The sequence below is a fragment of the Salmo trutta genome, chromosome 27, assembly GCF_901001165.1.
Source record: "Salmo trutta chromosome 27, fSalTru1.1, whole genome shotgun sequence".
Classification (NCBI taxonomy): Eukaryota; Metazoa; Chordata; class Actinopteri; order Salmoniformes; family Salmonidae; genus Salmo; species Salmo trutta.
Window position 1 is genome coordinate 21,998,220 of NC_042983.1, and position 15,440 is coordinate 22,013,659.

A 15,440-nucleotide genomic window follows, 5' to 3' on the forward strand; every position below is an offset into this window, starting at 1 on the left:
CACATCGGCTGCGGAGAACATGATCACACAGTTGTCCGGAACAGCTGATGTTCTCATGCGTGTTTCAGTGTTACTTGCCTCGAAGCGAGCATGGAAGTAATTTAGCTCGTCTGGTAGGCTCGTGTCACTGGGCAGCTATCGGCTGTGCTTCCCTTTGTAGTCTATAATAGTTTCCAAGCCCTGCCATCTCTGACGAGCGTCGGAGCCGGTGTAGTACGATTCAATCTTAGTCCTGTATTGATGCTTTGCCTGTTTGATGGTTCGCTGGAGGGCATAGCGTGATTTCTTATAAGCTTCCGGTTTAGAGTCCCGCTCCTTGAAAGCGGCAGCTCTACACTTTAGCTCAGTGCAGATCTTGCCTGTAATGCATGGCTTCTGGTTGGGGTATGTAACTACAGTCACTTTGGGGATGAGTCATCGATGCACTTATTGATGAAGCGTGACTGATGTGGTGTACTCCTCAATGCCATCGGAAGAATCCCGGAACATATTCCAGTCTGTGCTGGAAAACAGTTTTGTAGCTTAGCATCTGCTTCATCTGAACACTTTTTTATTGACCGAGTCACTGGTGCTTCCTGCTTTAGTTTTTGCTTGTAAGCAGGAATCAGGAGGACAGAATTATGGTCAGACTTGCCAAGTGGAGGGCGAGGGAGAGCTTTGTACCCATCTCTGTGTGTGGAGTAAAGGGGGTCACTACAAAGATACAGGCATCCTTCCTAACTCAATTGCCGGAGAGGAAGGAAACCGCTCAGGGATTTCACCATGAGGCCAATGGTGACTTTAAAACAGTTACAGAGTTTAATGGCTGAGGATGGATTAACAACATTGTAGTTACTCCATAATACTGACCTAATTGACAGAGTGAAAAGAAGGAATCTTGTACAGAATAAAAATATTCCAAAACATGCATCCTGTTTACAACAAGGCACTAACGTAATGCTGCAAAAAATGTGGCAAAGCGATACATTTTTTGTCCTGAATTCAAAACTTTCAGTATCTCATTCAATATTGTGCTCCTAAAAGGAGAAATATTGCAAAAAATGGTTTGATGATTTTGGAGAAATGCTTTTGGCCCACTTCACCTGCAGTGAAGATGGAACTGAGTGTTCCCAATGTCCAGACAGACAGGTGCCAGAGAGGCCAGCCAGCATGCATGCAGTCAGTGTCACTGCAGTGTCTCCTCTGAGTCACCAACCTGCCTGCAGTAGCAAATCAGCCTTGGCTGTACTGTAAGCATTACCTCCACTCAGCCTCAGACTCACAAAGTGGGCTTACTCACATTACGTATAATGCTGAGACTTAAAAAACAGAATATTTCCAAGTTAGAATATGACTATTTCAGCATACTCTCTGTGAATCCTATCATGTATAATTAAATAGGAGCATTGTCTTACTTTTAATATAATATATAATTAAACAAGATAATTGTCAAACTTTTTTTCTGAACTAAGACAGCATTATGCTGATTCATAGTTAAATAGATGAAATTAAATGTCTTAATTGTAGGCAACATATTCAGACACTATTCAGTAATGTGTGGCATGTGTGTATTTTGAACAACATATCACTTGTCAGTGTTATAGTGCTTGTAGTCCTAAAAACCGGAAATGAGTTAGCATTTTCTACCTCTGGTTTGTTGGGCATTCCAATGTGGGAAATGAACAGCGAAAATAAATGGTCTTGTGATATATGCCGATAATAAGGTCTGAGGTTATCATAGGCTTAGGAGACCTTACATGTTTTGTTCTATGAGATAATATCAGTCAGTTAACAGGACCTTTATGAATTATGAAGCCTTTATGTGCTCAAAAAAAGTCAGTTGCTAACAAATCTTAACTGTCAGAGAAATGGAACTAGAACATACTTCTCAAAAACATTTCACGTCACTAGGCCGACCACGCAAACTAGTCTACGCTACAGTCCGCCAAAAAGCTAGTTAGCTTTCTGCTAACCAGCTCGAACTGAAAATGCAAGGATGGTATATTTCTTTGCTCCAGGCTTCAACCATATCTCTTCAGTGGAAAGGAGCTAATTTTATCAGTTCCCGAACAATGTTGTCCAGAGGAGACTTTGGGTATGTCTCATAAGGTAAGCTAAGCCTGTTAGCTAGATGTCAAAGGCATGCGATCGGAGGTGTAGTTTGAGCTTTTTATTTGTTTTGAATATATAAATGCTTTAAAATTCACAAAAGGTTATGTTACCTAGCAAAATGTATAAGAACTCCTAAACCTAATTTCATCGGTTTTGAACAACAAGCCATTGCAGAGTTAGCCTCCGTTAGTGCCTACAAAAATATGGCATTACTATTGCTCTCTATTAGCAAGAGTACTAATCATCAAATAATTATTATCATAGTACAGCGTTCTAAGGGAGTGACCATAAAAAGCAAAAGCATGCAAATGATGGTGAGTTTGCATGTTTCTATTAGAGTGAGACCTCTCCAAATGCTTTTGAGGCATTTCTTCTCTTTCGAGAAGAGCTAGCCACATCCTGCGTTCAGCATGGTGATGGGCTTGGGGAGAGCTACACACTGTTTGAGCCATCAGGACAGACAGACAGATATATAGGCAAGTGGACAGGCTCCCAACAAGAGTGTGCATGTAGCTCCCAGGCCGAACCAAACAGTCAGAGCTCCTGACTAAACAAGCAGCACTCCTTATACACCTCATACATACATGCTCAGCCATGCTATCACACAGGCTCCAGACCAGACCAATGTGTTTGTAGAACTGAAACAGGACTGAGAGAGCAGGCAGGGCAGCAGCCTTCACACATGGAGTAGACTGGGTAAATTACTGGCTACTGGAGAGGACACCTAGGATGGAGACAGTGTTCCTCCTGCCCACTGCCTTGTCTAATGATGTGGGTGGCCACTAAAGGAGCACTAGAGGGAGGGGCTGGCTGGTGGCCTGCCTTTCTACTCCTTGCACAGGTCAACAAGAGACAGGGAAAGACTAGTATGATTAGTATGCAAAATACAGCCCTAAAATAGGGTCGGGTGTGATAGAGTGGGATATAAAAGTTTAACAGCACAGAAGGAAAACTTAGCAAAGAGAAAGAACTCCACAAGATATAAGCATACAGAGAAAAGTCAGTAAAAGGAGCATAAGCATCTGACAGCAACAAACAGAGGGGAGGAGCTATCTGTAAGGAATAAGAATACCCAGCAAACATGTCCACATTGGCATGATGTGGGCCAAATGCGGGCTAAAATATTGTCCACATGTTTGCTGCCAACATTGAGCCAAAGCTTTTTTGCTCATCGGCTCTACATTGGCCCACAAAGCATTTGCCCAATTTGGCCTAGTGTGGGCAGCCCATATCTGGTGAAGGCAGCCTGAAATAAGCCATTATTTCCCCAGTAAACATGGGCTAAAATATTGCCTCTATGTAGGCTGCCCACATTGGGCCGATGCGTATGTACTTATAATGTATTCATTACAATTGAATTAAATGCATAATGCAAGTATGAAAATTGGATACTTTTTCCACCACTGCTTTCACCTTTATTCATGGAAAGAGCAGGTGTTCCTAATGTTTTGTACACTCAATGTATATTATTTATTTCAATTCCAAGCACTGGCATGCTGACTCTTGGTTACTATGGATTTGGGTTCAGAGTTTTCCCATCACTCTTTATTTCCTTTTCACTCTTGATGTTTTCTGGGGTTTTTTGAGGTTGTAAATTCGGAGCCAATTCCAGAGACTGATTCCATCAGAGATTTGTATACAAACACCCAGCGTCTGGGAAATAGGATCTCACAGTTGTCTATGGGTGTAAGCATATTGTAGACTACAATTACTCTACCACATAGTCACATAATGAACTACATTAAGGTTGTTGGCTTCAAGCTGCTTTTATTAAATTAAGATACAAATGAAAAAAACATTTGTGTAAAAGGTTAAAGAATTATTTTCTGATGTAAAAACACATTCAGTGCTTTGTGTATTTGTTGTAAACATACAATTCCAACCTCCTTTATTACATAAATCAATCAATCTCCAGCATGTTATTTTACAATGAGCATAGAATGGCTTTGTCTTTCTACAAAACTGCCTCACAAAGATTGCATAGAGGAATGTAGCTATCTGCTTTTGAATACACATGTCAAATTCATAACTATTTTTTATTGGTAGATTTCATGTGCTCACACAGGGCTTTCATTTGTTGCTGGTGCTTTGAATGCAATTCAATAATCTGCAAAGATTTATATGTTCTAGGGAGTCTAAATTTTTAACATCTCTTTTTTTTCTTCCTTTAAACTTTTGTCCTCTCAGTTTAGAAATCATACACTAAATTCAGTCACAAACAGATTCAAATGATGTTGATTAATGTGGTCCCTTTGAGAGATCTTGGCCATGCTTGTAATTGTAATAAGAACATGGTTACATTTACATTTAAGTCATTTAGCAGACGCTCTTATCCAGAGCGACTTACAAATTGGTGCATTCACCTTATGATATCCAGTGGAACAACCACTTTACAATAGTGCATCTAAATTTTTTAAGGGTGGGGGGGTTAGAAGGATTACTTTATCCTATCCCAGGTATTCCTTAAAGAGGTGGGGTTTCAGGTGTCTCCGGAAGGTGGTGATTGACTCCGCTGTCCTGGCGTCGTGAGGGAGCTTGTTCCACCATTGGGGTGCCAGAGCAGCGAACAGTTTGGACTGGGCTGAGCGGGAACCGTGCTTCCTCAGAGGTAGGGGGGCCAGCAGGCCAGAGGTGGATGAACGCAGTGCCCTTGTTTGGGTGTAGGGCCTGATCAGAGCCTGAAGGTATGGAGGTGCCGTTCCCCTCACAGCTCCGTAGGCAAGCACCATGGTCTTGTAGCGGATGCGAGCTTCAACTGGAAGCCAGTGGAGAGAGCGGAGGAGCGGGGTGACGTGAGAGAACTTGGGAAGGTTGAACACCAGATGGGCTGCGGCGTTCTGGATGAGTTGTAGGGGTTTAATGGCACAGGCAGGGAGCCCAGCCAACAGCGAGTTGCAGTAATCCAGACGGAAGATGACAAGTGTCTGGATTAGGACCTGCGTCGCTTCCTGTGTGAGGCAGGGTCGTACTCTGCGAATGTTGTAGAGCATGAACCTACAGGATCGGGTCACCGCCTTGATGTTAGTGGAGAACGACAGGGTGTTGTCCAGGATCACGCCAAGGTTCTTAGCACTCTGGGAGGAGGACACAAGGGAGTTGTCAACCGTGATGGCGAGATCATGGAACGGGCAGTCCTTCCCCGGGAGGAAGAGCAGCTCAGTCTTAATGGTTAATTACTTTGTTCTTTCTTTTGTATCAAATGTTCACAATTGGCTAGAATGGTCCTCAGATATTTTAACAAGGCATCATTTAACAATGATGCAGCACCCCCTTCGGCCATTCAGTGTAATTTTGTAAATTACGGATCATTCAATCAAGTTTCATCAAAATCGGGTCAGTGGTTTCTGAGAAATCGTGTGTGGACTGACATACATACAGTTGATAACTATAGCGCCCCCCTTGGGCTATTTTGTAAATGCCGGATCTTTATGGCAAGACATATCATTCACCTAAGTTTAGTCAAAATTGGGCCAGTGGGGTCTGAGATATTGTGTGGGTCAGTTACTCATGTCCCTGAGCATGTGTGCCAAATTTCATCACTCTGAGTCAAACAGATCAATAGATAAACAGTACCAGTCAAAAGTTTGGACACACCTACTCATTCAAGGGTTTTTCTTTATTTTTTATATTTTGTACATTGTAGAATAATAGTGAAGACATCAAAACTATGAAATAACACATATGGAATCATGTAGCAACCAAAAAAGTGTTAAACAAATCAAAATATATTTTATATTTGAGATTCTTCAAAGTAGCTACCCTTTGCCTTGATGACAGCTTTGCATACTCTTGGCATTCTCTCAAACAGCTTCACCTGGCATGCGGTTTCCAACAGTCTTGAAGGAGTTCCCACATACACTACCTTTCAGAAGTTTGGGGTCACTTAGAAATGTCGTTGTTTTCCATGAAATCATACATGAAATGAGTTGCAAAATGAATAGGAAATATAGTCAAGACATTGACAAGGTTATAAATAATGATTTCTAATTGAAATAATAATTGTGTCCTTCAAACTTTGCTTTCATCAAAGAATCCTCCATTTGCAGCAATTACAGCCTTGCAGACCTTTGGTATTCTAGTTGTCAATTTGTTGAGGTAATGTGAAGAGATTTCACCCCATGCTTCCTGAAGCACCTCCCACAAGTTGGATTGGCTTGATGGGCACTTCTTATGTACCATACAGTCAAGCTGCTCCCACAACAGCTCAATAGGGTTGAGATCCGGTGACTGTGCTGGCCTCTCCATGATCCCTTTTACCCTGTACAAATCTCCCACTTTACCACCACCAAAGCACCCCCAGACCATCACATTGCCTCCACCATGCTCCACCATGCTTGACAGATGGTGTCAAGCACTCCTCCAGCATCTTTTCATTTTTTCTGTGTCTCACCTCAAACTTAGATTCGTCTGTCCATAACACTTTTTTCCAATCTTCCTCTGTCCAGTTCTTTTGCCCATCTTAATCTTTTCTTTGCATTGGCCAGTCTGAGATATGGCTTTTTCTTTGCAAATCTGCCTAGAAGGCCAGCATCCCAGAGTCGCCTCTTCACTGGTGATGTTGAGACTGGTGTTTTGCGGGTACTATTTAATGAAGCTGCCAGTTGAGGACTTGTGAGGTGTCTGTTTCTCAAACTAGACACTCTAATGTACTTGTCCTCTTGTTCAGTTGTGCACCGGGGCCTCCCACTCCTCTTTCTATTCTGGTTAGAGCCAGTTTGTGCTGTTCTGTGAAGGGAGTAGTACACAGCGTTGTACGAGATCTTCAGTTTCATGGCAATTTCTCGCATGGAATAGTCTTCATTCCTCAGAACAATAATAGACTGATGAGTTTCAGAGAAAAGGTCTTTATTTCTGGCCATTTTGAGCCTGTAATCAAACCCACAAATGCTGATGCTCCAGATACTCAACTAGTCTAAAGAAGGCCAGTTTTATTGCTTTTTTAATTAGTACAGCCGTTTTCAGCTGTGCTAACATAATTGCAAAAGGGTTTTCTAATGATCAATTAACTTTTTAAAATGACAAACTTGGATTAGCTAACACAATGTGCCATTGGAATACAGGAGTGATGGTTGCTGGTAATGGGCCTCTGTATGCCTATGTAGATATTCCATAAAGAAATCTACCGTTTCAAGCTACAATAGTCATTTACAGCATTAACAATGTCTACACTGTATTTCTGATCAATTTGATGTCATTTTAATGGACAAAAAATGTGATTTTCTTAAAAAAACAAGGACATTTCTAAGTGACCCCAAACGTTTTAACGTTAGTGTATGTTGAGCACTTGTTGGCTGCTTTTCCTTCACTCTGCAGTCCAACTCATCCCAAACCATCTCATTTGGGTTGAGGTCGGGTTATTGTGGAGGCCAGGTCATCTGATGCAGCACTCCATCACTCTCCTTCTTGGTCAAATAGCCCTAGCACAGCCTGGAGGTGTGATGGGTCATTGTCCTGTTGAAAAACAAATGATAGTCCCACTAAGCACAAACCAGATTGGATGGCATATCGCTGCAGAATGCTGTGGTAGCCATGCTGGATAAGTGTGCTTTGAATTCACTGACAGTGTCACCAGCAAAGCACCTCCACACCATCTTCAATGCTTCACGTGGGAACCACACGTACAGAGATCATCCGTTCACCTACTCTGCATCTAACAAAGACACGGTGGTTGGATCCAAAACTCTCAAATTTGGACTCATCAGACCAGACAGATTTCCACCGGTCTAATGTCCATTGCTCATGTGTCTTCGCCAAAGCAGTCTCTTCTTCTTATTGGTTTCATTTAGTAGTGGTTTCTTTGCAGCAATTCGACCATGAAGGCCTGATTCATGCAGTCTCCTCTGAACAGTTGATGTTGAGATGTGTCTGTTACTTGAACTCTGTGAAGCATTTATTTGGGCAGCAATTTCTGAGGCTGGTAACTCTAATGAACTTATCCTCTGCAGCGGAGGTAACTCTGGGTCTTCCTTTCTTGTGGCGGTCCTCATTCATCATTGCGCTTGATGGTTTTTGTAACTGCACTTGAAAAAACGTTCAAAGTTCTTGAAATGTTCCGTATTGACTGACCTTCATGCCTTAAAGTAATGATGGACTGTCATTTCCCTTTGCTTATTTGAGCTGTTCTTGCCAAAATATGGACTTGCTTTTACCAAATAGGGCTATCTTCTTTATACCACCCCTACCTTGTCACAACACAACTGATTGGCTCAAACGCATTAAGAAGGAAAGAAATTCCACAAATTAACATTTAACAAGGCACATCTGTTTTAATTTAAATGCATTTCAGGTGACTACCTCATGAAGCATGAATGCCAAGAGTGTGCAAAGCTGTCATCAAGGCAAAGAGTTGCTACTTTGAAGAATCTCCAAATATCAAATATATTTTGATTTGTTCAACGCTTTTGTGGTTACTACATGATTCCATATGTGTAATTTCATAGTTTTGATGTCTTCACTATTATTCTACAATGTAGAAAATAGTCAAAAATAATAATAATTATTGAATGATTTGGTGTGTCCAAACTTTTGACTGGTACTGTAAACATGTGCCGTTATGAATTTTCTTGCATATGTTGAGTCTTGACAGTGTTTGCAACATGTGTACCAAATTGTGTTACAAAACGAATATCCTTGACAGATTTATATGCATTTACGTGCCAGACCACGCCCACCTGAATGTTGTTTTAGGTACTAGTCTGGAAAATATTTTTGAGAGACCTTTGTCCATAGTTTCCAAATATCAAGTTTTGTGCAGATCGGTCATTCAGTGCTCGAAGAGTATAACAAAAAATCCATAATGGCGGACCTTATGGGTCCCTGAGGCAAATGTGTTCCTTGTGAGGAGAGGGACCTATGTACCGAATTTCATGAATTTAGGTCAAAACGGGGTGAGGAGCGTGACCTTTTAAAGTTCAATCTCTTGTTATAGTGCCACCACCTGGCCAATCGCCGATTACTATGGCAAGATGCATCATTCACCCAAGTGCTGCCTTAGATATCGCGTGTGACTAACGTATGAATGTACTAACAGACGGAGCCAGATCCACAGTCCCTTCCCCGATTTCAGTCAACCTTGCAATAATATATTAAGTCTATAAAGGTTTTCCTTTCAGCACACACTGCATAGCTAATCTTGGTGGTAACGCTTAACATTGACAGGTAATTCTTCTCTTGATAATGTCTCAGACTTTTGTTGACTCCATAGACGCCAAAATGTTGCCCATGCAGTGTATGGTATCTGTCGTTCACTGTCAATACAGCGTGACAAACAGTTAGAAAATGGTCATTTGACAGCCGTTAACAAGGGAATAAATCTGACTGACTTTAAAAACAGGCGGATTGACTAAGAAGACGAGTGATCCCATTCGTAGATGTGTATATGTGCACTTTGCAGTGTTCTATGTGTAGCATTAGCCTATGTATGTGAGGCACAAAGGGACATTTAATTCCTTCTCAAGTGTGTTATGGCATCTGCAAAGCACAGACGATAAATATCATTATAGTAGAGACATGAGAGAAATGCTGAGGCCTTTGGAGCAAGTGCTTTGTCTTATAAGGCTTGCTGGATTGAGACAGCTCCTGAGATGCGAAGAGAAACATTGCCACCATGGGAGCACAGAGGAGGAGACTTTGTTCCTGATTGTTCTTTCTGTATTGCTCTTGCTGGACTATCAAGCTTTTCATTTGTTAATGTCGTCGTACCATCTGCAACAATGCTTCTTGTGTACAAACAACACTTCTCGAGTTTGTTCAGAAAATAACAAATTACACTGCGGTATAGTATTGTTCAATTCTGTCTTCTGTTATAACCGCTAAGTGATGTTTAAGTGGAGCTGTTATAGAGCGAGAGAGTCCCTAAAATAAACAGTGCGAGCCCCTTAGCTAAACAGTGTTGTATTGCCCTTCAGATGCAGAGGCAGGCAGGCTGCATCCCTCGCGGCCTCCAGGCTGCCTCCAGGCTGCCTCCATGCTGCCTCCATGGGCCGGACAGGGCCGAGGTCAAGTGGGCGCCATGAATCACAAATCCCTGGCTGATTTGTAAATTGTCGGGACATTGATTTACAAGGCTGGGGCTAAGGAATGAAATCCTCTCCCAGCAAACGTTGAAGATGGAAGTGTGCTGTGCAGGCAGGCGGGCGGATGGAGAGGTGTAGTAATCACAGCAGATTGCTCTTAAAAGGAAGGTCATAGCCCACTCTTTGGGTGATTAAAATCTTTTTACCAGTGTAGTGTTTTCTCCCTCATCACACAGGCCATCATGGAGTGGGACCTGTTAACAATAGCCCACCAGAAACAACTCATGATTACTCCACATTACAATACATAAACTCCAATGATTACATTCATTCATACAGTATGTTCATGTACATCTTGCTTATTTAAAGGTGCAATATTCAGAAATAGCTCCGCCATTTCCTGGTTGCTAAAATTCGAATAGTTTGCCTAATTTCAGTTTGTGGCAAAACAAGCAGTGTATAGTGTAGAAAATCACTTTACCATCTAAAACACATTTTCAATAACCGAAAATATTGCATTTTCAGCTGTTTGAAGCTGCAGTACAAAACTGAAAGTAAAAGATGCAAAAAAACAAATTTAAGAACGGGAAGCATAGAAATAGCGCACATTCAACAGACCTGCCGCTTGTTAGACTTGGTTCAATGAGAATGACAGATTTAGAACTCGCATTTCTATGTGAATTTGATCGGGTCACCCTAAAAAGTACAGAATTTCAGCTTTAACACATAGTGAATTGTAGGTCTACTTAAAGTCATCTTTCATATGAATTCCAATATGATAATGATACCTGAGCTTTTCATGAACGTTATACATATTTAAATGTTTATTTGTTCTTGTTTTATCACAATCTGTGTTGATAATCTTGTCATCATACTGTTGGTGTAGTCTGTGTTGGTGCCTCTACTCTCGGTCGGCACCTCTCTGGCTTTATGCAGTACTCTTTGTTCTCACACTAGAATATTGCATATTTCCCTTCCATCTGGAGACTGAGCTGAGCTCAGCTGAAAGATTGATTTACCAGAGGTTCAATATAATTGGATCTCATTCCATTTTCAGAGCAGAATATTTTGAATGTTAGGTGCAGCCAACATGAAGTGAGCGGGGGAGGGGGCAGCAAAGCATGAAAAGGATACTAGTGCTTAGTAGAATATCATTGACCAAAACTTATGATGTGGTTATTCCAGATGTGGTTCCCAGAAATGTGACCATTTCCGTCTTTGTGAATTTGAAATCAATATGTATTATTATTTATTTATTTATTACAATATGAGAAAATATATGGATAGTAATGAAATGTGCAATGGTCCTGACTCCTGGAGTTAGTTTTCTTCATTTTAAGAATATCAAAACATTACAATAACCGTACACCATGAAATGACATCTACAACATAATGAAATGTATTGTAAAGTAGGCCTGACAGTAGCTTACATTAGTCAGTGTCATCTCTGCTGTCTATGTGTAGTTCTATCAGGTCTGTCTGTTAAACTCCAGTCCAAATGGCTGTCACTCAGTATGGCCATTCTAGTTTTACCGGAGGGAAGCTTTAGAGGAAATGTACAGGATGTACAACAAGCAAGCACTGTCTGAGCTTGTCCTGACTCAGCCCTTCTTTTCTGTCTTGTAGTAGCAGACTGTCGAGTCTTGGAGGGATTGCAGAGGTTTTCGTCCATCCCCACCTACTTGCCTGTCAACTACCAGGTGGTCAGCGCAGAGTCTGCCTTCTTCCTGAAGGAGGCCAACCAGGAGTTTATGAGGAACTCCAGCCTGCTGTCGCGGACGGAGCCCTTCTTCATTTACCAGGCCCGCAGCATGCCCTCAGTAAACGCCAGCTATGGCCCCCTCTCAGTGGAGCAGCCTGTCCCCCCGGAGCTCATCCAGCACCCTGGAGCCTTTGTGGCGTCCTCCATGTTCACCTTCAACTGGAAGGTGCAGACCTTCATCATTCAGGAAAGGATCTACCTGGCCAAGCCCAGGGTCCAGGTGCTGTTCTATGTGGCCGGCAGGGACTGGGACGACTACAGCGCCATTGACAAGCTGCCCTGCGTACGCATGTTTGCCTTCCACGAGACCCAGGAGGTGCGTGGCACCTGCCAGCTGAAGGGGGAACTGGGGCTGTGTGTAGCTGAGCTGGAGCCCCTGGCTGGCTGGTTCAGCCCCCCCAGCGTAGTGCCTGGGCGTCAGAGGACCATAGAGTTGGCCGAGGGAACCACCGTGGAGCTCTACTACATGTTACAGTCAACAGAGGCAGGAGAGTGCCACTCGGAGGAGGCCCGGAAAGGCAACTCCATCCGCTCGGATCAGGAGGGTCTGTTTGGCTCATCCACCTCCACCCCCATGAGGAGGATCGGCAGTGTGCGTCTGTACCAGATCCCTGCCGCTCCTTTCCTGACTGAACACAGGCTGGATAGTAACTTCCTGGTCATGGTGCCAGCCATGCCCATGAGGCAGAGGGACACTGTCTCTGCCTTCATCACTGCCTCAGCCTTCTCTCCTGTGGAAATGTTCACCCTAAGGTAAGACAACACTGTACATAAGCATGCTCTGATATTAAAAGTTAATAATTAGACCTGTGCATATCTTCGTACAAAGTGTCTCTGCAATGCTGTATTAAAGAGTGAAGAAATTGAGAAATGAACAACTCTTTGTAGTACAAATCAAATCAAAGTGTATTTGTCACGTGCACTGAATACAACAGGTGTAGACCTTATAGTGAAATGCTTACTTACAGGCTTTAATAGTGCAAAAAAGGTATTAGGTGAACAATAGGTAGGTAAAGAAATAAAACAACAGTTGTAATTTAAAAAACCCTAGTTGTAATTCAATTAGCAAGGAGTATAGGGCAAGTGTAATGTTTGGCAGTTAGTTCTGATTTAATTATTAAGTTATCTCAGTGTTTTTGCAGTCTCCAAAATTAAAGTTACTTTACTCATTTTAGCCAAGCTTATGTAACTCAGTGAAAACAGGGAGTGGAGCATCTCTATCTCAGAGAAATTGTCAGATTCATTGAAGCTGTAAGTTGTAATTAGAATGTGCAGATGAGATTAAGTGATTTAGATAATTAACACACAATGCAAATGAGGATGTCATTAATTAAAATGCATTTCCATTAGCGTAATGACTGCAAGCCTGATCTTAATCACACTGGTTGGGAACATTTATAAACCATAAGAGATGCCATGACTAAGGGTCAAGCCAATTTGTCAACCTGTGTAAATGAAAACAAGCCAACTGGCTGATTGGATTGTTTTCTGCATAGGTGAGTGGAAATGCTGAAACTAGTTTAAGTTAGTTACACCATACTTTTCTCATCCTGAACCATGGAAATAGAGGACAAGTTGTCATAAATGTCCTATATATTTCATTGTTTTCAGAGTCTAGATTTGATGTTGAATATCTCTCTCAGCGATCTCTGACTTTCACATGAAATCTAAATTATAATCTAAATGAAAACTAGAACATAACAAACATTTAATCACCAGATATTTATTCTGGAGATGAGGTAATGGCAAGTTTGTAAATATATATATATATATATATATATATTTTTATCCCATTAATAAAAAAACTGGTCACACAGACTTAGCCTGTGGTGTTTATATTTGGCAGTAGTGTATTTTGTGATTACCAGTCTGTACTGGCCAGCTGAGAGATTCAGATATGGAGAGGCCTTTGGTTTCAGGCCTCAGCATGTTACTAGGTGATGAGTGTCCTCGTGTGTACATGTGTTAGGATGCCCAATCACCAGGACAAGAAAATACGTAGATCTCTTTATACACAACATTATTTTGTTTTCTGTACTCAGTACCTCAACTTCCACCACCACTGGCTGCATGGTGTCTTATTTTTACTATTTTCACAACCAGAATATGGGCATTAGTAGCAAGTGGTGGCGCGAACAGGCTGGGTTTTGATTAATTAACAAGTTGAAGTTGTGTTGAGGCTTGACCACTCACTGGTCAATCAGAACTGCTAAATACAGTTGAAGTCAGAAGTTTACATACACCTTAGCCAAATACATTTAAACTCAGTTTTTCACAGTTCCTGACATTTAATCCGAGTAACAATTCCCTGTCTTAGGTCAGTTAGGATCACCAGTTTATTTTAAGATTGTGAAATGTCAGAATAATAGTAGAGAGAATGATTTATTTCAGATTTTATTTCTTTCGTCACATTCCCAGTGGGTCAGAAGTTTACATACACTCAATTAGTATTTGGTAGCACTGCCTTTAAATTGTTTAACTTGGTTCAAACATTTCGGGTAGCCTTCCACAAGCTTCCCACAATAAGTTGTGTGAATTTTGGCCCATTCCTCCTGACAGAGCTGGTGTAACTGAGTCAGGTTTGTAGGCCTCCTTGCTCGCACACGCTTTTTCAGTTTTGCACACAAATTTTCGATGGGATTGAGGTCAGGACTTTGTGATGGCCACTCCAATACCTTGACTTTGTTGTCGTTAAGCCATTTTGCCACAATTTTGGGGTCATTGTCCATTTGGAAAACCCATTTGCGACCAAGCTTTAACTTCCTGACTGATATCTTGAGATGTTGCTTCAATATATCCACATAATTTTCCTGCCTCATGATGCCATCTATTTTGTGAAGTGCACCAGTCCCTCCTGCAGCAAAGCACCCCCACAACATGATGCTGCCACCCCTGTGCTTCACCTTTGGGATGGTGTTCTTCAGCTTGCAAGCATCCCCCTTTTTCCTCTAAACATAATGATGGTCATTGTGGCCAAACAGTTTTATTTTTGTTTCATCAGACCAGAGGACATTTCTCCAAAAAGTACGATCTTTGTCCCCATGTGCAGTTGCAAACCGTAGTCTGGCTTTTTTATGGCGGTTTTGGAGCAGTGGCTTCTTCCTTGCTGAGCGGCCTTTCAGGTTATGTCGATATAGCACTCGTTTTACTGTGGATATAGATACTTTTTTACCTTTTTCCTCCAGTATCTTTACAAGGTCCTTTGCTGCTGTTCTGGGATTGATTTGCACTTTACGCACCAAAGTACGTTCATCTCTAGGAGACAGAACGCATCTCCTTCCTGAGCGGTATGACGGCTGCATGGTGTTTATACTTGCGTAATATTGTTTGTACAGATGAATGTGGTACCTTCAGGCGTTTGGAAATTGCTCCCAAGGATGAACCAGACTTGTGGAGGCCTACAAAAAAAGAAAAAATTCTGAGGTCTTGGCTGATTTCTTTTGATTTTTCCATGTCAAGCACAGATACACCGAGTTTGAAGGTAGGCCTTGAAATACATCCACAGGTACACCTCCAATTGACTCAAATTATGTCAATTAGCCTATCAGAAGCTTCCAAAGCCATGACATCAT

General features: G+C 41.8%; 1 protein-coding gene across 1 annotated transcript in view; it reads left to right on the forward strand.

Annotated features, from left to right (window-relative positions):
• Positions 1-11,676: 11,676 nt before the first annotated feature.
• Positions 11,677-15,440, forward strand: part of LOC115164599 (transmembrane protein 132C) — a 185,403-nt gene continuing 181,639 nt past the window's right edge. The window contains exon 1 of the mRNA XM_029717255.1: positions 11,677-12,621. Coding sequence (XP_029573115.1) covers positions 11,858-12,621 — 764 coding nt within the window. The 5' untranslated portion in view covers positions 11,677-11,857. The remainder of the gene's footprint in view (positions 12,622-15,440) is intronic.